This window comes from Papaver somniferum, chromosome 6 (genome assembly GCF_003573695.1).
Source record: "Papaver somniferum cultivar HN1 chromosome 6, ASM357369v1, whole genome shotgun sequence".
NCBI classification, from domain to species: Eukaryota; Viridiplantae; Streptophyta; class Magnoliopsida; order Ranunculales; family Papaveraceae; genus Papaver; species Papaver somniferum.
In genome coordinates, this window is record NC_039363.1 from 24,843,597 (window position 1) to 24,869,652 (window position 26,056).

The 26,056-nt window shown below is 38.9% G+C and overlaps 1 protein-coding gene and 1 pseudogene across 1 annotated transcript; both read left to right on the plus strand.

Annotated features, from left to right (window-relative positions):
• Positions 1-730: 730 nt before the first annotated feature.
• Positions 731-830, plus strand: LOC113291998 (annotated as a pseudogene).
• Positions 831-19,504: 18,674 nt separating this feature from the next.
• LOC113287184 lies at positions 19,505-23,873 on the plus strand. The gene is made up of 7 exons (XM_026535863.1): positions 19,505-19,945; positions 20,027-20,095; positions 20,209-20,376; positions 20,583-20,753; positions 20,863-21,072; positions 22,304-22,392; positions 22,946-23,873. Exons 1-7 carry the CDS (start codon positions 19,870-19,872, stop codon positions 23,612-23,614), a joined length of 1,452 nt encoding a protein of 483 aa, XP_026391648.1. The 5' UTR covers positions 19,505-19,869; the 3' UTR covers positions 23,615-23,873.
• The last annotated feature ends 2,183 nt before the right edge of the window (positions 23,874-26,056 follow it).

Below are 26,056 nucleotides of genomic sequence, written 5' to 3' on the forward strand. Positions count from 1 at the left end.
AGTCTGACTAGGGAACCTACCATTATCTCTCTCACTTAAGGTCTTAGCTATTTGGCCGACTTGAAGTTCTAACTTAGCAAGGCTCTGAGCATTAGTTTGAAAATTCTGCTTGGTTTCCTGTTGAAAACTAACATGGCTCTGTGCTAACATTTCCTGAGTTTTTTCTAACATCTTAATAGATTCCTCTAATCTAGTCGTTTTATTTTCTGGGACTGATGTATTCCTAGTGTAGCCAAAACCTGGGGGAGCATTAGAATTATTAGACTGACCCTGACTCTGGCCCTTAGACCATGAAAAGTTCGGATGGTTTCTCCAACCAGGATTATAGGTTTCTGAATATGGGTCAAACTTCTGACGATTATCAAACCTAGTGTTATTATATAGAGCATTGGCCTGCTCTTCATTATTCTGGCCTTCCCAAAAAGGATCCAATCTACCACTAGTGTTACCCACTTCTAAAGCTTCTAACCTTTTCGCTATAGCAGCAATTTTGGCCTCTGATTCATAGTCTCCTTCTACCCTATTAACGTTTCCTCTGCCGAGAAGAATTGTTTTCAGGGGTCCCCTACTACTTTCCCATTGTTGGGTCTTTTCGGAGACTTCATGCAAATATGTCATCGCGTCATCAACGGTTTGGTTCTCAAATCCACCAGTACACATAGATTATACTGTGGTTGTGGTGGGATAATCTAAACCCTCATAAAGGATCTGAACTAACCTAACCTTCTCTAAACCATGATGAGGACATTGGGATAATAAATCATTGAACCTTTCCAAATACCTATACAAAGTTTCTCCCTCCTGTTGAGAAAACGTGCATATTTGCGTCCTAATAGACAATGTTTTGTGCCTAGGGAAAAACTTGTTCAAAAAGGCAGATGTAAGTTGTTCATACGTTTCGATTGACCCGGAAGCCAAACTATATAGCCACGATTTAGCTTTATCTTTCAGGGAAAAGGGAAATAACCTAAGTTTCAAAGCATCATCATCTAGGTTTCTAATCCTGAGGGTACAACAAATTTCCTCAAAGTCCCTAACATGGAAATAGGGGTTTTCATTTTCTTTCCCTAAAAAGATTGGGAGCAGCTGTAAGGTCCCAGGTTTAAGTTCATAAGTTGCTTCCGTCTCAGCTAACCTGATACATAAGGGACGAGTAGTCCTAGTTGGATTCAACAAAGCTTTCAAAGTTGTCATTTCTGGCGCTATCGGAGCAACAGGGATTCTCTCCTCAGCCAAAGGACGTTCAAAAACAGACTCTTCAAAAGTTGGACTCTCTAGATTAAGGTAATCGAGACGCTTCGAACTACTAGGTTTCTCTTTAACAAATCTACCTAGTGCGTCTCTTTTACGTTCAGGCATACAATAGAATTTTCTAAATTGGAAGGGTAAGCAAACACATATCAAGGCCGACTCAACCAAATCAAACCTATTGATTTCTAGCAAACAAAAAGCATGATGGCTCCACTTAGATTGTTTCTAGACCAGCTTCTAATCCTTCGAACGGTAATTCGTTACAATTTAAGCAAACCCCTCTGGAATCAATCCGAGTTAAAGTAAGTTGAATAGAGGCGAGGGAAGCTCGGTGGAGCTTTGATACCCAAGGCCTCACCGGTATTACAAGGCGGCGCAGTCACGCATTCAACTTACAGAAACCGTCAAGAACTTCGAAGTATGCTTAAAAGAGTAACCAATATTTTTCGAATGACTTTCCTGTTAAGCTCGTTACCCTATCGGTCTCGTTCTAGTCAAAACTTTAGGCTTAGGTTCGCGTAGGTTACGTGTTCCTAAAGCGGGCAAGAAGAGAACGGTGATGAAATCCGAACCCTTATCTTGTATGGCCAGGCCTTGCCCTTTACTAGAAAAATAAATGTCCGTATTCAGTCCTCAACATATATGCATACGAAGGAGTCCAGTAACTCGCTGACAGGGGATTCACGAGTGTTTATAATCTTACCTCCCGTTCCAGATGGGGGATGAATCGGTTGTAGTCGACTCGGGCCACTGACTCCGATGTCAAGTGTACGAACCCAAGGTGCAAAGACAATATCGTAATTGTCCTCCTTCTCTGCAAACAGTTTATATTTAAAGTATCCTTCCGTAGGGTAATAAAAAAATAATGTCCCAAAGTCCAAAAGTCCAAAAGAAAAGAAAAATTAAAAAAATAATAAACCCTAATACAGTTTTTTTTCCCTAAAAGAAAATAAACAAACCCTAAACTAAAATTGTCTTCTTTTCTGTTCTTTTTGCTTTAATTTTAGCTCCAAATCTTTATGAAATCACCAAACTCTTTGGCTCAATTTTCTTTATGATCCAGAACCTGTAGACACAAGATAAATACCGAAAAACATAAAAAAGAATAAAAATAATAATAAAATAAATAAAAATAAAATAAATCTAAAACCCTAAAAACAAGTCCGCGTCGACGGCGCCAAAAATTGATGTGATTTATAGATAGTGGTAAAAAGTGATTCGATTCTCGAACTTGTGAAGGATAAATTTAGGCTTAGATTCAAAACTAAATAGAAGACTCACTAATAATTATAACAAACACTGGCAAAGTTGGTATCAATATTAAAAGAACACTGAGGCTAAGATTCCACTATTTTCCAAGTTCAAAGTGATTTGGTCCAAATATTTATATTCTTGCAATTTTCTCGTTTAATTTGATTCTAAAATATTGCAACTAATAGATTTTCAAAAGTAATAATTGTAAATACCAAGTATGAAGCATCAAGAGTCTATAAACTAAGCATACTCCATCAAAATAGATCACAATCACTCGAATAAAAATCATATTCAATAATAGTTCAAGGAAAATAATCATAATAATAATTTCATTAAATTAAATAAAATAGATTGTACCGCTTTTTGTTGGAAAAATAGCTTCCTATATCGCCTCAACAATGGGGTTTAGCTCCTCATATTAATCATGACCTCAAAATAATTGTTTATGGCTCAAAAGATGATTAAAAAAAAGAGAAGGTAATAACACAGAGATTTGCAACGCCGTAAGTGTGTTACAAACGTCACTGTTACAGGATTTTAAGACTGTTAAACAGCGATAGTGATCTGCTGTAGTAATATAACGACTGCTATTGGGTGTAATATGTTCTTCGTGTTCTTCCTCTTCAGCAGCAGCAGCAGCAGAATAAGGTATTTTCCTGCAACTCGATCTCTGGAGCTATGTGGTGTTCTAAACTTCTCTGAAAGGCTTCGTTTCTTATCTGCAACTACTCCCTAATCCTTCATATCGACCCCCAACTACTCGATCCTCCTATATGAGACTCGAAACAACTTATATATATTCTACAGGTGACGATGTTTCGAGAAAGATTTCAATTATCTTCCCGTTCTCTTCTCTGCAAGTCACTGACTTTTCTGCCTTTCCTTTTTATGCTACGCGTAAACTGAGTTGTCCAAGCCTCCAGAACTCTCTCAAGACCCTAATAAAATCTTTATACAATCTCTTATTTCCATCCTTCCACGTAACTTCCACATATTGAAACAGAAAAATACCCAATATATTATCATCTACTTTGTTTTAAGAAATCTTCTTTCTTTCCATGAATAAATCCTCCAACTTCCCTGTTTTGATAAAACAGGCCAATCACCGTACGATCCCCTGAAAAACTCCATGAAAATCTCTCTTCAATCTTTCCCAGGACCTGAGAAAACTATCCTCCCCTGTGTTGTTGAGAATTGATTATCCATCCCATTTCAATCGATCAAAACTCTCATAATAAGCCTGTCTGCTCTTGATAAGTCAGCCCATCAAAAATCAGCCATTGAATCTCGTTATTTCAGCGTCCAACTAATGCTCCCAAATTCACGCAGGTAATAATATAGTTTCCCGCCAAAATTGTGTTTGAACGATGAAGAAAAAGGGGATGCCCCTATCCTCTGATGGGGTGTAAATAGCATGCGGCAACAAATAATAAATAGGATACCCCTTATCAGTAAGTGCCCCTTATCCAAACTGAGAGTCCGAATAGTAATTTTCTCCCACGAGCGCAAATACCACTTTTCGAGCCAATTTTCCCGCAAAAGCTTATTTCTCCAAAAACACCTACAAAAACATAAAATACCAAAATAAGTACAAAAATGGGTACTAACAAAATAGAAAATCGAGATCAAAATAGACACATAAATGCATCTATCAAAACCCGATAACAAGATGTGCACAAACCGATGATACAACTTCCAAAGAAGAATCAGACCCCCGAAGAGAACGTCCTGACACGGCTACAAAGCAGAAGTTAAGACAAATGGTAAGGAAGTTATCAGGAGATGGTGAAGATGATAAGCTCGCTGAAGTAATCACTGGAGATCAAAAGACCCCTTTTACTAAAGAATTGGAGCACGCAGGTTTCCCGCCAAAGTGTACACTTCCATCCCGATTTGATGGGACTGGCGATGTTGTTGAACATATAAATATGTATACAATGACACTACTGCAATGGGTAACGAATGACGTGTTCATGTGCAAGTTCTTCCCTGCAAGCTTGGATAGAAAGACAAAGAATTGGTTTTATGTACACTTCTGGAAAAATTCATTGGGAGTTACACAACGTTGACAGAAATCTTCCTTGAAACTTACATTCACAATAGTATCGCAAGGCCTAGAGTCAACAAGATGTTCAGTTTGGCGAGACAATTCCAAGAATCGTTGAGACCGTTAACTGACAGGTGGAGGAAGTTGTGAACCGAGATCGGAAAGTTTCCTGTCGACCATCAAATATTTGGATTCCAAAATTCTCTTGGGAAGGCTGATCCAATTTTGGTAGAAATGTACATGGAGAAGTCGAAAAATTTGAAAGACATGGGAAAGATGCAAGAGCACTACATCACATTTGAAGAAATACAAGAAGGGGTGCAAGACATTCATGTCCAAGAAACAATTATGTTTCCAAAATCAGCCTCATCAACAAGTGATGTCCCGAAGGAAGCACCAAGGCGATCCGAGAAAAGATCGGAGCCTCAAGGAAAATGACCAATGAAGAAAGGTTGGGTAGCCAAGGGGAAGAAGCCTTGTTATGAGGAAGTGTACAATCAATTTAATGCATCTTTAGAAGAAATCTTCAAGGAAGTTGAGAAAAGAAATGACATCTGATATCCCAGAAGTCGTGAAGTACAGTTTGACGAAACGAAGAACCATTCAGAATTCTGTAGCTATCACCAATATCGGGGGAATTCGACCAATAATTGTCGGGAGGTAAAGGACATCATGTATCATCTCATTCGGGATGGTTACTTAAGGAAGCTCGTAAATACCACACCACCAACAACCGACGCACATGTACACCAAGTTCGGATCGGACGAGGTACACAGTTCCTCCAATGCATTACTATCTAGTATCCAGCAACCCAAGGTCTAGACCTAGGTGGTGTAATCATATCACGAATTTGTAAGAGAGACAGATCCGGAAAAGATACTTTCAGCGTAGCAAAAACATTACCAATGTGGAGTTGGATGATACAACCAATCACATTTTCGGTAAAGGATGTTTCAATGAATGGGCAATCTTATGGATATCCACTTGTTATCACGTTAATGATCGAAGTGTGTGTGGGGGTGGTGGATAGGGGTGAAGATAATACTCGTGGATATGGACAGTTCGGTCAAAGTTTTATTTTAAGACACTTTCAAAAGAATGCAATTATCGGATGACATCTTGATCCCATATACTTACAACATTTATAACTTCAATGGTTCGATAACTAAACTTAAGGGCAAGGTTACCTTGAGGGTACCAGATGGAGCATATTATCTGGATACTCTCACTACCTTTTGTATAGTAGACATCGTTTATCCTTACGAAGCAATCATCGGAAGACCATGGATAACACGCATCAAAAGGGTCGCCTCGGCTTATCATCAAAGGTTGAGATTCCCAACTTACAAGGGGATTGGAAAAATAATAGGGGACCCCTAGACGGCAAGGCAATGTATTCAGATGGAAATTCAACAGAATGAGGACTGAAGGGCAAGGATCCAAAAAGGAAATTAATGAAGTGAAGAATCTGAAATCGCCACAAGATCTAGAAGAGGTAATATCGTAAGCAGTCATGGCATACGAAGCAGGTGAAGATAATATCACATATCAAGGTCGCAATGCCTATTAAGAACCAAAGTCCAATTTTACAACCTTGGAGCCGACTCAGAAATTATATCTTTGGACGAAGGATAAACCAAAGCTGGTAAAGATAGGATAATTGTTGACTAGTGAAGAAGCAAGCCGACACATCGATGTGTTTGCATGGAAGATGTAAGATATGGAGGGAATTGACCCAGAAATATACTGTTGCCACTTACGGATCGATCCAAAGTTTAATCCATTACGAAAAAATATGCAGGGAATTGCACGAGAGTTGCAAGCAGCTATGGAGTTGGAACTAAAAAAGATGCAGTTATCGGGAGTCATACGAAAGGCGCAATATCCCTTGTGAATTTCAAACATGGTGATAGTACCGAAGAAACGGGAGGGTTAAGAATTTGCGTCGACTTCAGTGACCTCAAAAAGGCATATCTGAAAGATAGCTTTCTACTCCCGAATATTTATCAATTGGTGGAGACAATCAGGAGAAACAATGTTATGTCACTAATGACAGGTACTCGGGATATAATTAGATATCCCTGGCACCTGAGGATCAGGAGAACACAACATTCTTCACTCCAAGAGGGTTGTACTGCTATACCAAAATGCCCTTGGGACTCAAAAACACTGGAGCAACATATCAGAGGTTTATTGAAGATATGTTTTAGGATCGAATTCATAGAACAATTGAAGTATATATGGGTGACATGTTTGTCAAAAGTAAAGCTTCGTTGGATCATGTTGAAGACTTATGAGGCATTTTTGACACAATGAGAAAGTATAAAATGAAAGTCAATCCGGTTAGGCGCACATCCCGGGTTACATATGGAAAATTCCTTGGCTACATAGTTACGAAGCGAGGAAAAGAAGCTGACCCCGACAAAATCCGAGCAATATTGCAGATGCCATCGCCTGTAACAGTGAAATATGTGCAAAGGTTAAATGGATGTTTGGATGTTCTAAGACGCTTTATTTATCGATCTTATGACACGTGCAAATAATTCTTCAGCACCTTACGCAAGGAGGAGATATTAAAATGGTCGGAAGAATGTGAAGAAGGGTTTTAAAATATTAAGCAATATCCGACTAATCTGCCAATCTTGCAGAGACCCGAACCCGATGAAATACTCACAATCTATCTCGGAGCGACGTCTTAGGCCATTAGAAGAGTGCTAGTAAAACATGTCGGGATCGAAGAAAAATCGATATATTTCATTAGTAAGACCATGACACCAGTGATGAAGAACTACCCCAAGATAGAGCAATTAATTCTAGCATTGGTCTTCGCCATACAAAAGTCAAGGACCTACTTCCAGGCGCCCAAGATTAAGGTATTGGCAAAGTCCTCCATAGAGTCTCTACTGGACAACTCAGCCAGATCAGGTCGGGTAGCAGAGTGGGGAGCTCAAATCAAAAAGTTTGAAGTATTATATGAACAATCAAGTCACAAGCCATAACAGATTTCCTCGCCGATTTTCTCTTACATGAAGAGGAGGAAGTGGAGGAAATACCTGGAATGAAGGTGGATAGAGATGATTCCCTAGAACTACTTGAAAGTTGCTATCCGAGCCAATGGGAAGTGTTTACTGACGGGTCATCCAACAAAGACGGATCGGTATTGGAACTAGTTTTCACGACGCCCAAAGGAGTAAAAATAGTCCACTCGTTTCAATTAGAATTCGGAGCTAGCAACATGTTACTGGGTACGAAGCTGTCATACATGCTTTGCGACTGAAAGTAGAGATGGAACTTAGAGAGCAGTTGGTGGTATGACAAATCAGCGGGGAATATTTAACTCACGACCCAACACTTCAAAAATATCTCAGATTGGCACAACATTACATATACTAGATCCCGAGCATCAAGTTCCGACACATCTGTAGAAAGGATAATCAACATGCAGATGCTCTAGCTTATATCGCTTCAATGCTTAAACACCCGACTATAGAGGCTATATAAATCGAAAGAGCTTTGACCCCATCGGTACCAGAAGAAGGAGAAGCAATTATTTGTGTGACAACCAGCACAGTTGAATGGTATGAGCCCAATGATTATAGGAAACCGATGCACCGGTATCTCGAGTCGGGACAACTCCCAGCTGGTCGGTTACAGTCAAACGAAATCAAAATCAAAGCATCGAACTATCAACTTCGAGACGAGTGTTGTATAGGAAGTCCTACTTGGGACCCTTGCTACGTTGTTTCATCAAAGATATAACACTTTGAAAGAATTACATTATAGCGATGCGGGAAACCATAGTTCGGGGAGGAATTTAGCATGTAAAGCCAATACGATGGGCTACTTTTGGCCATATATGAATGAAGATGCAAAAAACATGGCAAAAGTATGTGACGAGTGCCAGAAGTTTGAGAAAAAGATACATACTCCTTTGGTGACATTAAACTCGGTAGTAATCCCGTGGACCTTCGCGAAATAGGGAATTGATATTGTGGGACTTTTACATGTCAGGTCGGGACAGAGAAAATATTCGATAGTAGTGACTGATTATTTTACAAAACGGGCCGAGGCTGGAAATTTGAGACATATTCGAGACAACAATGTCTCCAGGTTCATATTTGAGCATATAATTTTTCGGTTCGGAATATCAGCAGTTATTGTGTAGGCTAACGAAAAATAGTTGGAAGGAATGAATATTGGTCTGATGTTCAACACGTACCAAATTAGGAAAAGCAAGGCCACTCCATTTTACCCTCAGAGTAATGATCAGGCTGATATTACCAACAAGACAATAGCAGACAATTTGAAAAATAAATTGGATGGAGAGTATGGAAATTGGTGTGAGGAATTGCATAATGTTCTTTGGGCATATCGCACAACGAAGATAGGGGCCACATGACTATCGCCTTTCATGCTTACACATGAAACCGAAGCAATTCTACCAACCTAGATAATGATCTCGACAAAGAGAACCGAAGCGCGGAGACAAAACTTAACAACGAATATAATTTTGGACAAGCTCGATGACTTGGAAGAAACGAGAAAATTGGCTCTAAAGAAGATGGGGAGTTTTTGAAGGCGGTTACAAAGGAAATATGACAAAAAGATCCTACCAAGGGAATTCTATCCCGGGCAATTGGTATTGAAAGAACTCGCGAAATATGAACGAGATACTTCGGGTGGAAAAATATCACCAAGATGGGGCGGTCCTTACAAGATAATATCGAAAGTTGGCGAAGGCGCGTACAAGTTACTAAATCCAGATGGAAAGGAAGCGGATCATCCATGGAATGCACAACATCTGAAACTATGCAAATCATGAACGAGGCGAAGAAACAAAAGTTATAACACTTAGTCATTCAGACTCTAGATATAAGCGAAACACATCTAGGGGTGACTACGATAGGATTCGGGACTTATGCAGTAGTAAGCCCGAGGTGAGGAACGCTCGGTTAGTCATCCGTGTTCAGGACTTGAACTATAGTCCCGAGGAGACCATGGTCAAAAAGTCATTCGTACCTGGAACTCAAACAAACACGAATCCCGAGGTGAATTACACTCGAATGACCATTCGTACTAGGGGCGACGACAATGTGAAAGTGCCGAGGTGACTTACACTCGAATGGTCATTTGTACTCGGGGCAATGAAAACGTGCAAGTGCCGAGGTAGTCTAAGATTTCTAGAAAAACGGCACCAACAACTAGCGGATTACCAATACTCGATCTCTTGGTAATTGGATAATCTAAGTGAACGTCCTAGGTTATTCCCGGCGATGCTAACCATTAATGATCATTCGAACTTGGGCAGGATAATGATTGACCCAAGGTGATCTAGACCTAGTAGATAGGCATTTTGATGCCAAACCCAATACACATCCCATCTACACTAATGAAGATGGGATACCTCAGTCGGGACATGTCATTGGGCCTGATGACTTCCCTGCGGAGTGTGTTCGACAGATATGGAATATTTTTTAAAAAATACTTTGGAAATGACAAACATTGCAGAATAGGAACATGCTGAAATAACGAACGATCACGCGCTGATAAGTGTCATATTACAGTCCCTGCGACGAGAGAGTAATATTGGTGACGCGGTACCTTAAGAAAAATTGTTCTTAAACCCAGAAAATGAAAAATGTTAACTTGTCGGGTTACAGCCCAAGGAAAAGGGAAAAATAGTGACGCAGCGCTGTAAAAGAGAAATATCAAACATCGGGAGTCTTGAAACCTGAGCCTCGGTTCTTGGCAGCATATCAAGCCTTCCTCTCCTCTAGAACCTGCTTCACGCCATCTTTAAACTTGTCAGCCAGTTGACTTTCATTATCCACGCAATCTTCATTCAACTGACGAGCAAACTCCGTAATAGAATTGGGTAGCTCAGTGTTGAGATGGGTCTCAGACTCCTTCAGTTGCTTCACTTGCTTTTCTAGAGATTTGGCTCTCTCTTGCTCATCTGGAATCGCGAACCAGAAAATGGTTACACACAAAAATGGTAAACAAGGAGGAACGAAATGGTAAAGGGATAAGCTACACGAAACGAGACATGATGGAACACCTGAAAGAATAGGCAAAGTTAGTTTCATTTTTTTCCAGACTTAAGAAGAGCAGATTCTAGGGCACATATTGAAAACTAACTCATCATTTTTGTGCTCGTTAAACTCATTCGATAGGCAGTGTTCTTTATGTTTCTTTGCTGAAGCTTGTTGATTTTTGTGTGCAATTTGAAGACCCGATAATGGGAGCCGATTCCATTCAAGATCCTGAATGACTTGGCTATGTTGTTGTAGTTCGGCTCTTAAACCATGTATGGGTTCTTCTTCCTCTCCCCTCTCTAGAAAAAGAAATCTTCTATCAAAAGGAAGATCCCCATTCTGGAATGCTAGTGACGAACATTTTCCTTCTAAGTTCCCAATAAGAAGATGCCTATCAGCAGCAAGCCTGCAAAGATGGGATACTTCATCACGAATCTCTTCAAACTCATGAGAATGATGCTCAAGTCTTAGTAATTGGGATATCTCATGTCGAAGATCTCCAATCTCTTCGGCTTGGCGGTCAATCTTATCATCTTTATTAAATATCTTATGTTGATAGTTGGCAACATAAATCTCTTGTTCTTTTAACTTCCTTAAAATGTGGCGATACTCGGCAGCGGAATCTCTCTCTAAACTAGCTATGTCGACTATACGGAAATATTAGGACTCCGGATATTGGCACCTAACACATAAATCAAAACAAGAAGGAATAGAAAGTACCTCTCGGTTCTTCCATCTGCTTCTAAAGCTCTCGAGATCGGGTCGGTTCTTCCTGGAGTTGGGTATGGAGACGAGCCATCTACTCCCGAGCCCTCTCGCGATCAACAACACGAAGGGGACGATGCTTATCCTCCTGTAAAAATTATTAAGGTAACGGTCAATCGAAGAACTACAAAAAAAAAGTAATATGGGTAACTCAAGTTACGAGAAGATCGAGAGTATTCTCTATAGTAGGACCATAGGAAGGAACCGCAAACAACATACTAACCGGAGACAACGAGCCGAATCTGGTTGAAGCGAGATCTCCAAACGAGTCACAAGCTGGGCCTGAGAAGGAGATTGTTGAGCTCCCGATCACAACATTGTCCCGAGGACTAGCGGGAACCCTCTCGATATTCTCCACCCGATCTTGCTCTTGTGGAAGCTTTTCGTTGTGACTCTCCAAGAGGGGTTGGTTGCCCTCACCATCACTAAGACCACCATCGGTTTGCTCCTCTTCACCACCTACTTCATCTTCATAACCAGCGAATTGGTCCATATCATCATCATCATCCGAAAGCTCGATGTGAACTTTCAACTCAGGAAAACGACCCTCTTTTCCGAAGGAGGTGCACCCGATGACTGAGTTTGGGGAAAGCCCTTCCCAGAACTGCCAGCAGGGGCATCTTTACCACTAATACCACCTTCAACACCATAAATAACATCAGAACGGACACTCTTTGGACCCCTCGGTAACTGAGACAAAGTAATGTTATCATCAGGATCTTCACTACCTTTAACACCAGTGTCTCCGCTACTTTGTCTATTACCAGCTTCAAACCTCTGCAAGAAACATTTCATTGGATTCAGTAAATGCAACAAATAGAGGCAAGCACATGTACTGTAAGGAAGCTGTTATAAATGTTACCTTCACTGTCTCCTCCTTGGACTTGTCACTACCACCACCTTTTTTCAAACCTGATCGTCCCTGAGACTACAAGATAAAAGTCAATAAAAGATCATGACTCGAGACGAAAGGAAAAATTAAAGACATGAGAAAACATAAAGGAGTTTACCTTAGACGAATCAACGGTTGCAACTCAGAATTTGTAAAGTTCAGCAGGAATAGAACGAGGATGGATATTTCCACTGAGTATAGGGCAACAAACAATTAACAGGACCCTATGTCAGACAGGTTCACTAGTGCGGCGAGCATGGTTGTTCGTGTTGCTACCTCCCGCTGGATCCTCGTCCATCATTAACTTATCGAAACCACCAGAGACTCGCTTGTGATGTGGATTAGCAGCAAAGTTAGCCAAACTACCACCAGAAGACGTGTCACTCTTATAGTTAGCGAGGAAGCAAGCAGATGTATACTTGTGCTCGTCCAAAGAATCATAAGTCAAGTGCTCGTTTCGGGAGCATCACCGCTTCCTCGTCTCTCCCACTCAGCCATGATCTGAGACGAGTTCCAGTTCCACTTACCTAGGGCCCGATGAGGTTGAATTTGAGACAACGTAGAAAAATGGCCGGATCGGGTGATAAAGAGGAAGACGAAGCCCAAGCTCCAGCTGACCTTAGTGATGATAGTCGCTTCGGACGAATCATTGAAGGTGATAAAATAATCCTTCTCCAAAACTCCCTTCTGACCTGAAAGCAGTTCAATTTCATAGTCGTGAAGATCGAAGGATGAATTGGGTATCAGAAAGGTTGGAATACTTGTAAGTTCTCTTCTCAGCCCTACAAACAGATAATAAAGAACTATTATAAAGAAAGAAATCAAGTGCACGATGATCATAGAGTGAAGGATCAACGGTGGAAAACAGATAATCGCGGGAAAATTATCTTCATCAAAAAAAGTATAACTTACACACCTTTTCTCAGTCATAGAAGGAGGTGATGACACATTGATGTGATCATAAGATTAGAAGGATGAGTGATGAGAATAACTGAAACAATGACAGCGGCGATGAAGACGGTGAAGGAGTTATGATCACAACGGTGACGACAACAGCAACAAAGATACATAATAAAAGATTGAAAGAGAAAGATGTTAAGAGTTACATAGAATGTTGGAGAGTTTAATGGCGAAAGAGAAAGTTGTGGATAATGTTAGAGAGTTTAATGGCGAAAGAGAAATTTGCAGAACAATGAAGAAGTTAAACTAGGTTCGAGTCAGGATTTAAACTAGGTGAAGAAGTTACCGGCAGAAAATATGGTAGGTCACAAAGTCGAGTTAGTGGGAGACGTAGAGACAAGAGAGACGACGTGGCAGCGGTTACAAAAGGCGGAGTAGTTTCTTCCCATCGTGTCACTCACACGAGTAGAAACAAAGGGGCATAATGTAAGAGTAAATATTTGGCACATGCCTGTGGCAGCATCCTAGTTTATGAGATAATCAAAGAAGAGCAGAGGCGAAGCACATGATCAAACCTACGAGTCCAGGCGCAGTAAAAAACATACTACCACATCCAATCATAAGGAGGGCACGTTGAAAGCATAAAGAGAATCGACGGTCCTATTTGAATTAGGTGACATAACATTAAATGCTATGAGCAGAGCACGCGCATCAGAAGAAGGGTCGGACCAAGGTGGGCCCGACAGCAGAAGACTAACGGGACATATAACTCGGGTCGGGAGAATTCACACACACAAACGAAGGCCCATCAGGACATTGATACCTTGGGAGTATGTACAAACAAAATCGTACATTGGGAAGATCCAATAGCAATTACCCGACATGAACATTAGAATTGACAGGATAGCTAAACACTGTAATTTAGTTGTATATATCTACACCTCTGCCTATAAATCTTTAAGTATCCAACGAAGTAAAGATGTAGAGGAAGGTTCTGTAAGTGAGTGAGCAAGGAAAGAAATTGAGTGAAACTATCCTTGTGTATTTGCTAAGTATTACCACCTTTCTAGCATTGTGAGCAAGTAATAATATTTATCTTTAACCCCCGTGGGCGTAGGTAATCATACCGAACAACGTATATCTTTGTGTTTTTGTGTCATTCTTTGTTCACTTACCTTGCACGAATCCCAATGAATGCTAGATATAGGATGTTAGATTTTCTACAACTACAGACGTAAAGGTAATACTGAAAATCAAAGGCAGAAACAATTATACCGAATATAAAAATCCAACTAGACTCGCTCAACCAAACACAAAATTTGTTTACTACTCTCAAAAAGTGATACATGTGTATATTTCTTCTTTTAAGAACTTAGTAATCCACAAATTAGATTGAGGGTAGAATTATACTTTAGGAGGGAATACTGATTTATGGCAGTAACCTAATTAAGGAAATATTCTGAGATATAGAATTAATCCTAGATAAGGAAATATTCCTTGACAAGGAAACATCCCTAGAACAAGGTAATATTCATAGAAAGGGAAATATACCTAGAAAAGAAATTTCTAGAAGGTTTCTAGAAGGTTTGAGAAACCAAACCAAAAGATATAAATAAAGATTTTTAGCTCGTAGCTAAGGACATTTAGAGAGTGTGGTTTGACACCTAGAAAGGAGGTTTAACACAAAGACCTAGAGAATGCTTGTAGACAAATACTTGTGTTATTGTCAAAAGAAAGTTTAGCAAATGGTTTAACGTTGATCTACTGTTAAGAGGGATTGTGAGCGTAAGAAAGAGAGAATTGTAATACTTTTCATGTTCACGATATGGAGAAGATATATTTCTTCGAATACTTCTTTGTGTTCTATTTTCTAAGTTTATGTCTATTACTATTCTGAATTCCGCCTCTATAATAATAGTCATCAAGGTACAGAGATCCATACATATCAAGTTGGTATCAGAGCAAGGTTAGTTTCTTTTAGGGAATATCCTTGTGGTTTATGGTTTTCAATATATCTCTCTGAATAAAGCTTAGTGAGGTACTCGAGAAGCTACAAGATGTTAGGAGAACAAGGGAACCAAAGATGGGTAAGTCATACGATGATCATAAGCATAGTGAACCAAAAACTACAGAAGAAAAGGTGGTTGCGCTACAAACAAACATGAAGTCGATTCAAACTACCCTTAAAGATTGATTGAATATATTCGTTCTCATACACCCAAGCCGAAGACGAAGAAAAAGATTACGTCTTCATCTAGGGTTTCAGAAGATGAGGAGGAAAAAGAAGAAGATGATGAAGAAGAAGAGGACGAAGAAGGAAAAGAAAGTGAGTTTCTTAAACGTTCTACTTCAACTAAACTTCATGGTAAGAATATTAACATTTATTTTCGTGTTGATATTCCACTTTACGATGGGAGTGTCGATGTTGAAAAATTGAATGATTGGATTGAATGTTTAGAGATGTATTTTTCTTTCTTTGAATATGGTTCAAAGGTAAAGATTGCTTTCGCGACATTGAAGCTACAAAAGCATGCTATAACCTGGTGGAAAGCTTATCAAAGACAAAACCTAGGTAAGGGAGCATTTTCGTGGAAAAGATTCAAGATAGTTGTAAGAAACAGTTTTATCCGGTTGGCTACCTTGAGGAAAGATGGTTCAAGTGGTACAACTTTAAGCAAACCTACAACCAAACCGTGACAGAATATACTTCGGAATTTCAGAATTAAGCTATAGTTTTGGATTTAGACTTAGGAGATTATATTATCAATATGAAGTATATCTACGGGTTCTATGAGTATATGCGGAAGGAGTTATAGATGTTTTCGGTGGATACTATCTCCGAAGCAAGTATAAAAGCTAATGTCATCGAAGGCAGGCTTAAGAGATATGGTGTTGAGGTAAACCCCAAGGTGAAGTCTAGAGGTTTCGTCGCTAAAGGAGATGAAAGGAGCAAAGAGTATAGGAAGTCTAAAGACAAAGAATGTTTGATTGTACTCATTGCAAACAAACAGGACATGTTGTCGACAAGTGTTGGATGAAGTATCCTAATCAAAAACCAAAAAGGTTGTAGAAGAGAGAAGCCATGATGGCAATACTAGTCGCACAAGCTCAAAAAGAAGTCCAACGACTAACTGAGCCTAGTCAAAAGCTCTCTCTAATGGTAAGAGGCGTAAAAGAACTTAGAAAAGACGATCCTAGGGAAAGACTCTTCACAGTTAAGATGCAGGTTAAGGAAACACTAATATATGATGTTATTGACTCGGGAAGTCAGAAGAATTTACTTTCACATTCTTTCGTACAGAAGTTGGGTTTGAAGACTTTAAAACATCCGAAACCCTATCCTTTAGGGTGGCTTCAAAAGGAATGTGATATACAGGTTGCAGAACAGTGTACGTTCAAGTTTGCTTTTGATGAGTCATACATTGATGAGGTTACATGCGATGTGGTTCCATTAGATGTTTATCAGGTAGTACTTGGTAGTCCTTACTTGTGGGATCAAGATGCGATTTTACATAGGAGGGACCAGAAGTATACTTCTACCAAAGATGGGAAAGCTTTTGTAATACGAGCTATAGACTCTTTTCTTGAGAGAGTGAGCTTGATTTCAGCCACTCAGGAAAAACGCTTGGTGAATGCTAGTAAAATTTTTATTCTCCTTGTGATCCATTCTCTTGAGAGAAGCCGAGTAGAGTTTGTTTGGAAACCCTAACCAAACAATAAGAACACAACCTAGGAATGTTGAAGATGTTTGAGCTGCGAGTACTGGATGATGATGGAGATGACAAGATGATCTTGCCGCATGTGGAATACTTGTGGTTTGATAGAGAAGAACCACTCGAAGAGGATTGCATTACCGAGCGAAAAGTGACTAAGACAAGACAAGAAGATAAGGACGCTTTTCTAATTGGAAGTCGAAGTCAAGTTCCTAGCGAGAAAAATGGTCCAGCAGGGTGAAAAGAACTCTCAAGTTCCCAAACCCTGAGTTCTAACTTTCACAGGAGTTCAAGTTCTTAAACGGGGGGCCATGATACAGGTATATCTTTCTTCTTTAGGAACTTAGTAATCCTCAAATTAGATTCAGCATAGAATTGTACTTTAAGAGGGAATACTGATTTAAGGCAGTAACCTAGATAAGAAAATATTCTGATATACAAAATTATTCCTAGATAAGGAAATATTCCTAGACAAGGAAACATTCCTACAAAAAGGTGATATTCCTAGAAAGGGAACTATACCTAGAAAATGAATTATTCCTAGATAAGGAAATAGATTCTAGAAGGTTTGAGAAACCAAACCAAAAGCTATAAATAGATATGTTTAGCTCATAGCTAAGGACATCTAGATAGTGTGGTTTGACACCTAGAAAAGGAGGTTTAACACACAGACCTAGAGAAAGCTGGTAGACAAATACTTGTGTTATTGTCAAAATCAAGCTTAACAAACATTTTAAGGTTGATCCACTATTAAGAGAGATTGTGAGCGTAACAAAGAGAAAATTATAATAGTTTTCTTGTTCATAATCTAGAGAAGATATATTTCTTAGAATTACTTCTTTGTGTCCTGTTTTTTAAGTTTATGTTTATTATTATTCTGAATTCCACCTCACCGAGGTACATAGATCGTACGTATCAAAAAGACATCGATTGTCACAACGTCATCAAAACCATCATTTGCATTAACATCCGAGATGTTCAATCGTAATGTAGAATATGATTTAATGTTTGTAAATGCTTATGTGTCTAACAATTCTAACATTGCATAGTGCAGAATCATTTGGTATAAAGCAAATCAAAAATTTAGAGCAGCAAGCTGCTGGACATCATATAACAGATTCAATAATTGACGCAGTCAGCAGAAGCTCAAGCTTTGTATTTAGCCGTTTAATGGAATACTCAAATACAACTGGAAAAAATTATATATGTTTCAGATAATTTTATTCTAGTCGATGCCATCAATGAAGCTCCATTTTCTTTGTGTTGGACAATTTTTTCTTGTTAATAACTGTAACGAGCCCCCCCCCCCCCCCGTTTGTGTATGTAAACAGTAAATATAACAAGCAGACAGATGCTTTAAACTAGTAACTCGTTATAGGGGCGGCATGGTTTATTAGAGGGGCGGTATTCTAATAGGACAAAAAGGGTCATTACATGATCATTCAAGGTGTCCCTTATAAAAGAAATACTGGAAATGACAAATTAACCCTCATAATTGATAACCTAGTTTAGTGATGATAATCAAGTTTAGTGTTAATGATTAATTTCACTTATATTAACTCAAAATCAAAACCAAAATCAGATTTTTAGAATTAAAAAAAAAACTTTAGAGGAGAATGTCAATCTCAATCAATTGAAGAAACTAACCAACAAAATGAAGAACCAGGACCTGAAAATGACCGGGTATACTTCTAAATTAGTCCCAACTAGCTTTTTGTTGTCCAAAGTTATCTAAAGTACGTAAAAAGTTCAATTTTTTTACATTTCAGAGCTAATTATGGTTGGAATTTTGTTCATAACCAACCGTAAATCGAAGTTACGGTTCATAAAAGATGAACTACCAACAGTAACTGGTTAAATTTGAAGAAAACCCAATCGTAAAACCAGTTACGGTTGGTAACCAAATGCTCGATACCAACCGTAACTGAGTTACGGTTCGTAAACTAAAATGGTTACCAACCGTAACTGATAAAAATTCTCAGATATAAGAACATGCGGTTGGTAATTGATCTATTACCAACCGTAACAGCATCAAAATATCCAGTTACGGTTCGTAATTGAGTTAAAATCAACCGTAACTCACATAAACCCAGAAATTTCAATTTCAATTTTCATCTAAAACCCTAATTTTTGATAGAAATTAAACTTAAATCGAACAAAATAAACCAAATCGTAATTGGGTTTTCAAAACATACCTCATATAAGTCATTACACTACATTTGATTAATTTTCGAATCGTCGATTAATCGAAGACGATGAAATTTTGAGTTTTAATGGAGATTACGGTTGATGGGAGGAGGAGAAGAGAAGAAGAAAGAAAACAAATTTTCAATTTAGCTTCGATTTAGATTAAAAAAAAGGGAGGGTAATCTAGTTAATCTACACCCCTTATAGGACATCCCCTAACCAACTAAAAAGACATTACTATCACACTACCCCTCTTCTAATAAACCATGCCGCCCTTATAACAGGTTACTTAAACCAGCAAGAGGAAATAATGTAACTAACGAGCGGGTGTGTTCCCTTCCGAGTTATTTCAGAAGCTTCCCCTTTGTAGTGTGATTTCCCCTTTCTAATCGATCGATTTTTTCTTTCAGAAAAAGCAAAAAAAAAGAAAGAAAAAGAGACAGATTGATCACCGACTAATTCGACTAGATAGAGGCGACTCATTGACTCTTGTTCGGTCTACTCACTCAGTCAGTAAAGTACAAAAACCTTCTTCTCTAGCAGTGTGTAAAAGATTTACACAGAAAGTATTTTCCTCCAATTGCCTTTCTCGAAAAGAAAAACAGTTTTTTTTTCTTGTTTTATGAGAGCAAACAAACAAATCCATTATAAAAATCCAGTACCAAAGTACTCTCAGTTGCCCCTACTAATTCAATCAAAGAAAACAGAAAGTATTTATCAAATTTCAGATGAAAATATTCAGATAGTAATAGTAGTAGCAGAATAATACCCAATTAATTTTCTTAGAAATTCAGCTACCAAGTTCTCTTAGATTAAAGAAAATCATGAGAAATAGTCACATATTTCTCATACTATTAGTACCCATTCTTACTCTTTTTCAAGCTGAAGCTGCTTCTGCTGGTAAACCCCAAGTTTGATTTTCTTGCTTTTTTGATCTAGTTTTCTTGATGGGTTTCTTACATGTTATTGTTATTTCTACAGGACCCATAGCGAAACACATATCACACTTTCTGAAATGGACTAGATCTTCTCCAAAAACTCCCCAAACAGGCAATTTAATATAAAATATTACATTTGTTTTTCTAGTTTATACTCAGATATTTGTTGGTAATTTCATGATATTGAACGTATATTGATCATTGATTTTTTTGTTATATATACAGAAGGGAATATTGTTCAGTTTGAGAATGGGTATTTGGTAGAAACTGTTGTTGAGGGAAATGAGCTTGGGGTTGTTCCTTATTCCATCAGAGTATCCCAAGATGGTGAACTCTTTGCTGTTGATACCGTGAATAGTAACATCGTTCGGATCACTCCACCATTATCACAATGTACGCGTGCTTTTATTGAAGTTTTGGTTTCTTTATTGCAGTTATTTACTTCTTTCTTAAAATGCAATTAGCTTGGTCTCTTTCTGCGTCAAAAGGACTAGAACTTACTTCTGCTTCTTAGCTTGAATAGGATGATAAGGTTGTCACGGTGATTAGTTGAAGTGTGCTGTAATACTGATTTCACTTTTTGTGAGGTGATTTTGCAGATAGCAGGGCAAGGTTGGTTGCTGGTTCTTTTCAAGGTTACACAGGCCATGTAGATGGGAAACCAACTGATGCTCGTTTTGATCACCCCAAGGGTGTCGCTATGGATGATAAAGGAAATGTGTATGTTGCAGACACCCCAAATCTAGCTATTAGAAAGATAGGAGAATCTGGTGAGCAAAACTAAATTTCTTACTGGAGCATATATTTTCAGTTTGGGAAATAGATATTGTTTAAAGTTAGGTTTGGATCTTTGTAATTGATATACAAAAATGTTTGCAGGTGTGACAACAATTGCTGGAGGGAAATCTAACACAGCAGGGTATAGGGATGGACCCGGTGATCATGCAAAATTTTCGAGTGATTTTGATGTTGTCTATGTTGCACGTACTTGTTCTTTGTTAGTAGTTGATAGAGGAAATGCTGCACTTAGGCAAATTTCTCTGAACCAAGAGGATTGTGATGCACAGGATAGCTCAATTTCTACTGCAGGTGCTATTCCATTTCTTTTTATTATTTGCTTACTTAATCTTCTAGAGAAGCACTCTGCAAGCTCTTGATGTGCTGTCTGTGTGGGTGTTTCTTTCGATAGATGTCCTATCAATTATTATGCCATAAAAGGTTGTAGTATTGCTATAAATATCCTCTTATTCCTTCAGATTCTGTGTTCAAATCCTAGTACTTGTGTCAATGATGCAAGATTTTCATCTTAACCATATTATGGAAAACCGAATCTCATGGTAGGCTACACAAAACCCTATGCTGTCCTACATATACTGTCAAACCATACATCCCCAATTTTAGCTCACGAGCTCACTGCACTACTCAGACTCAATGAGTTGCATTCAAGCTTTACAAAAAGGTGAGTTACCGTGGGAGCTGACTCAAATATGGAGAGGCTAATTTTGCTGCAGATACCTTGGCCAAACAAGCATGTTTTTTGGCTGAGGATATTTATAAAATTTATGAGGGTAGGCCAGCGTTCATTCCGGCTGTGGAATGGCCTGGCAAAGTTTATTATCGTTTCAAATAGGCTGTGGTAGTTTAGATTGCCTTTCTGGCTAGCTAGATTGGTATGGACTAAGCTTTGAACATATTTTTGCTTTTTAATGAATTTTATTGACTGAGTAAAAAAAAAACCTCACTGCACTACCATTTTCTAGTTTGTCTCATTTTTTCGAAGCCCTCAACTTGGTCAAAACCATAACTGTCATTGTCCTAGTCTCCTATCTCTTGACAACTTCAACCTTTCAGAACAGTAACGTTGCGCGTTTTATGTTTTCATTTGATTAGATAAGTAGCAGTATATTGTCATAACCTAGAATGTTCATCGAATCTTGTACAGATGAAAAATGTAATGTCGAAAAAAAATAAAGTTGACTAGACTTCTCCGAATGACATATAGACATTGTTTCTCTTCATCCTCCACTGGAACCTCACACAGATAAATGAAAACTACCTTAAAATAAATAGGAAAGAATGGTGACTTCAAAATAGAAGTTAAAGAAATAGATCAAACATGTGAATACGACGACTAGCTAAACTCGCGCAACTACTCATCTGGAGAGGAGAGTTATTACATACTGAGATGTGAAGTGGGAAAAGTAGGGTATCCTTCGATAATTTGCATGACAGCCTGATACCTAAATTTTGCCGGTGCTTTCATATCAGCTGATCTCTTTTTAATGTGCTTATCAATATCGACTTTTATTTTTGCTGTCAGACATTGTGATGGTTATTGGTGCAATTTTGGTGGGATATGCTACATGCTTAGTTCAACAGGGATATGGAGCTTCCTTCTTCTCATGGGTGGTAAGTTTCACTCCAAGCAATATGAGAATACTGCTCATCTGAGTTTTTGGCCAACACGGGAAAGTTCCAGTTTCCTTTACCTTCTTATGGTAGGCGTATTGAACATTTATTTTATGAGGACGAGGCTAGGGATGGTATTCTGTTACTGTGTTTTTCGATTTATAGGGTGATAGTTTCATAATCTGATATACACAAGTGAGTCTTTCCAGGCCTAGGATTTATACAGCTACAGCAAAGCTGAAAGAGTCGATAAGCAATATATGACCAGTCCGCATATTCTGGTTATGGTTATCTTTTTCAGCTGAATTCCCTAGTTCAAAGGTTTAGTTCATTCTCGGATAAGCTGCAGTGCTAAGTGTGCTGTCATTTCATGTGTTTCATTTTTTTTTTATCAAGTCGCTGTGTTATAATGTTTATATATTAGACTTCTACATATATTTACTTTGTAAATGCGAGGATGCAATGTTTTTAATTTTGTAACCTAACCGTTAGTGCTCGACTCTACCCCCACTGAATATTTGTTGCTGCACAACGTTTGATGGGTCTTATGCAGATTCAACCATCAGAAACTAAGATTCAACAAAAAGCCACCATTGAGAAACCAAATCTCTTCGTCAAGAGCTTAAAAGAGGATCCAGATGCCGGATGGGCATCATTCGGGAGACTTTTTGTTGATATATCAAAATTAGCTGCCGAGGCTCTGGGTAGTGTCTTTCTTTACATAGTGCCGTCCAATTTCAGACCTGGTATATCGAGCAAAGCACTTACTCCAATGAAAGACTCTCTTGTCATGCCTGCGGATAAGAAACCTGTACCTCCATTGGTGCAGAAGCATCGAAACTCAGCTCCTGTTATTGAAGCACGACATTCCCTTGCTCCAAATTCTAGTGACAACAGTTACATACAACACAAGCTTCAGAAGAGTAAATCATCAAACCCCAAGGAAGCTTCATCAACAGGGAAGTATCGATCTTCAAAGAGACAAGATTTCACCGACTTCTATGGATCTGGCGAGCCACCACCACCTTACGGACAATTCAGTACTTCTAAGACCCAGAAAGAAAGAAGCAGGCACCGTCACCGTGATAGAAGTGGAGAGGTGGTTTATGGAGCTGCTGAGCCGAAACCTGTTGAGATCAAGGCAGTTGACTATAATGATTCTAAGTTTGATCATTACAATATCAGGAGCAAGTATGGTACAAATGATCTATATAATTACTGAGTTAGGGCCTTGAAGACATAATAGCTTGAGCTACAGGGTTTTTCTATTGTAGGCAAACTAGATATTCAGAATGTGTTTCTAGAAGCTCATTATCACTGGTTTCATCCCAAACCCATGTTTTGTTTTGTGAGTTACTTTGGGTTTTAACCTAGTAGTAGAAAAGCCCGAAAATCTCCCCCTTTTAATGCAAGCAACATTATCGGCATTGACCGTTGGATTATCCAATTCTGAAATTTAGCCGTCAGATTTACCATCCCCTACAATTCTGCCGATTTTTTTTTCCGTGTGAACAATTCATTTCGGCCATTGGATTGCCTTGGTTCCAGCAGCATGATATTACTCTTACAGAAGAACCCTTAATCTTCCAACAAATTACAAAACTACCCTATTACAAATTTATCCATCGCTCGTCGGTCTTCCCCAACCTTCCCCTACTGTTCGATAACATGTCATAATGCATTTTGATTCAGTATATCATTGTTTTGCAGAAGTAGGAAATACAAATGAAAAGATTAGCATTTGCCGACGTGCACGCACTTCAGTTGTATACTGCAGTTGTGTTAAGTCTTGTAATATGACTTCGGTGGATGAGAAGGTGACAGTCGTGAGGATTAGTCTTCCCGTTTATAGTGTAACATCTGTAGTAACTTTTCGAGTACAGTTTCAGTATCCTTTTCCTTTCCGTCTCCACTTTTTCCTGTCTTTTGATGATTATTACTTCCTTCGTTGTTTTTGTCGTTGTTGGTCAATTTCAAAAGTTCTTTTCTGTGTCTGAATATTATCGCGAGTTCTCAATTTATACACCGTTAGACTCCCAACGGGTCTTTTCTCGCCGTGTTCTGGCTCTTTCCTACCGGAATTTATTGCCGGAACCCCATGAAAATCACAATCTCTTGAATGCTACTCCAGAATCACTTTCAAGCAAAGCTCCAACAATCACCCAATTACTGATACTCTCGTGAAAATCAATGAAATCACTGAAGTTAACCTAATCACCAAAACCAACGCATCAACTATATGAAACCAACAATATTACTCCTGAAATCCTAGTTACCCTTGAGTCCAAATTTGTCATTTTGGAAGATTTCTGTTGAGATTATTAGTCCCACACTCCCACAGGGTTATCTAAGATCCTGCGGTTTATAATCCTTAGGTCCACTCATTGCCAGTTGATTTTGAGTTAGATGTCCATATTCTAACAAGGTACTAGAGCAGGCTATTTGTGTTGAGTTATTCGACCGCAACTTTACTCCGCGTCACCAGATTTATTGTCCACGTGTTAGACCTAACCCTGACCGCATCTTTACTTTACTCCACGCCAGCCGATTTATTGTCCATGTATTAGACCCAACGAGGCTACACGCGAGGGGGGCGTGTTGAGCTTATTATATATTCCCACATTGTCTGGGTTATCTAAGATCTTGCGTTTGTTATAATCCTTAGGGCCACTCCACTCATTGCCAATTGGTTTTGAGTTGGATGCCCATGTTCTAACATGGTATCAGAGCAGGCTATTTGTGTCGAGTCATTTGACCGCATACCTTTATTTCGCGTTACCCGATTTACTGTCCACGTGTTAGACCCAACGAGGCTACACGTGAGGGGGCGTGTTGAGATTGTTACTCCCACATTGTTTGGATTATCTAAGTGTAGATGGTGGATTTTCGACAAAGGGTAAAATCGTAACCTTACATATACCTGATCCAGCAGTCAGACGAATATTGAGAGTTATCTCTCATTAAAGCGTGAAAGCTCATGCCACACCTCTGATCGAGCGTACTGCCTCTCAGAATATCTTCAAAAGTCTCTGATCGAGTATGTTACTTCTCAGAGCATATATATGCAGTCTCTCAGCTAAGACCACGACATATTCCATTAACTGAGCAATTTCAGTACTCACTTCTGTAAAGAATCGAAATAATTGGACGGCTCCTAGATGTATTAATCACTAGTATAGAGCACTACGTCTTCAGGATGTCGCAATGTTCCCTGACTTTACAGAATAAACATTCAAATCGAGCATTCTGCTTCAGCTAGCTCATACCTCGTTTTCCGAATAATTATAATGCTCCTAGACAGCATGCCTGCTAGTATAGAGACACCAATTAATTATTTCTAGTCGCAAGATTCATCAATTGAATTCCTAGAAAAATACTCTGCATTCCGCATAATATTTCATTACTTCAATTTATAGTTATTCCCAGCAGAATTCCATGGATTAGTAATAAATATTCAACGTACGGGCATCTGAGCACCATCGAGTAAGCCCTGAGGAAATGGTGCAAGTGTATTCGGCAATAAATGCGCTAACGAGCACCTGAATGCACGAACGAACATCAATTACACAAAGGAAAGATGAAACCGTGGAGAAAATAATAATAAAATATTTAAAAGAGGCGTCTAAAGGGACCAAGCCCACCGGCCGGTCATGCCATCGTGGCC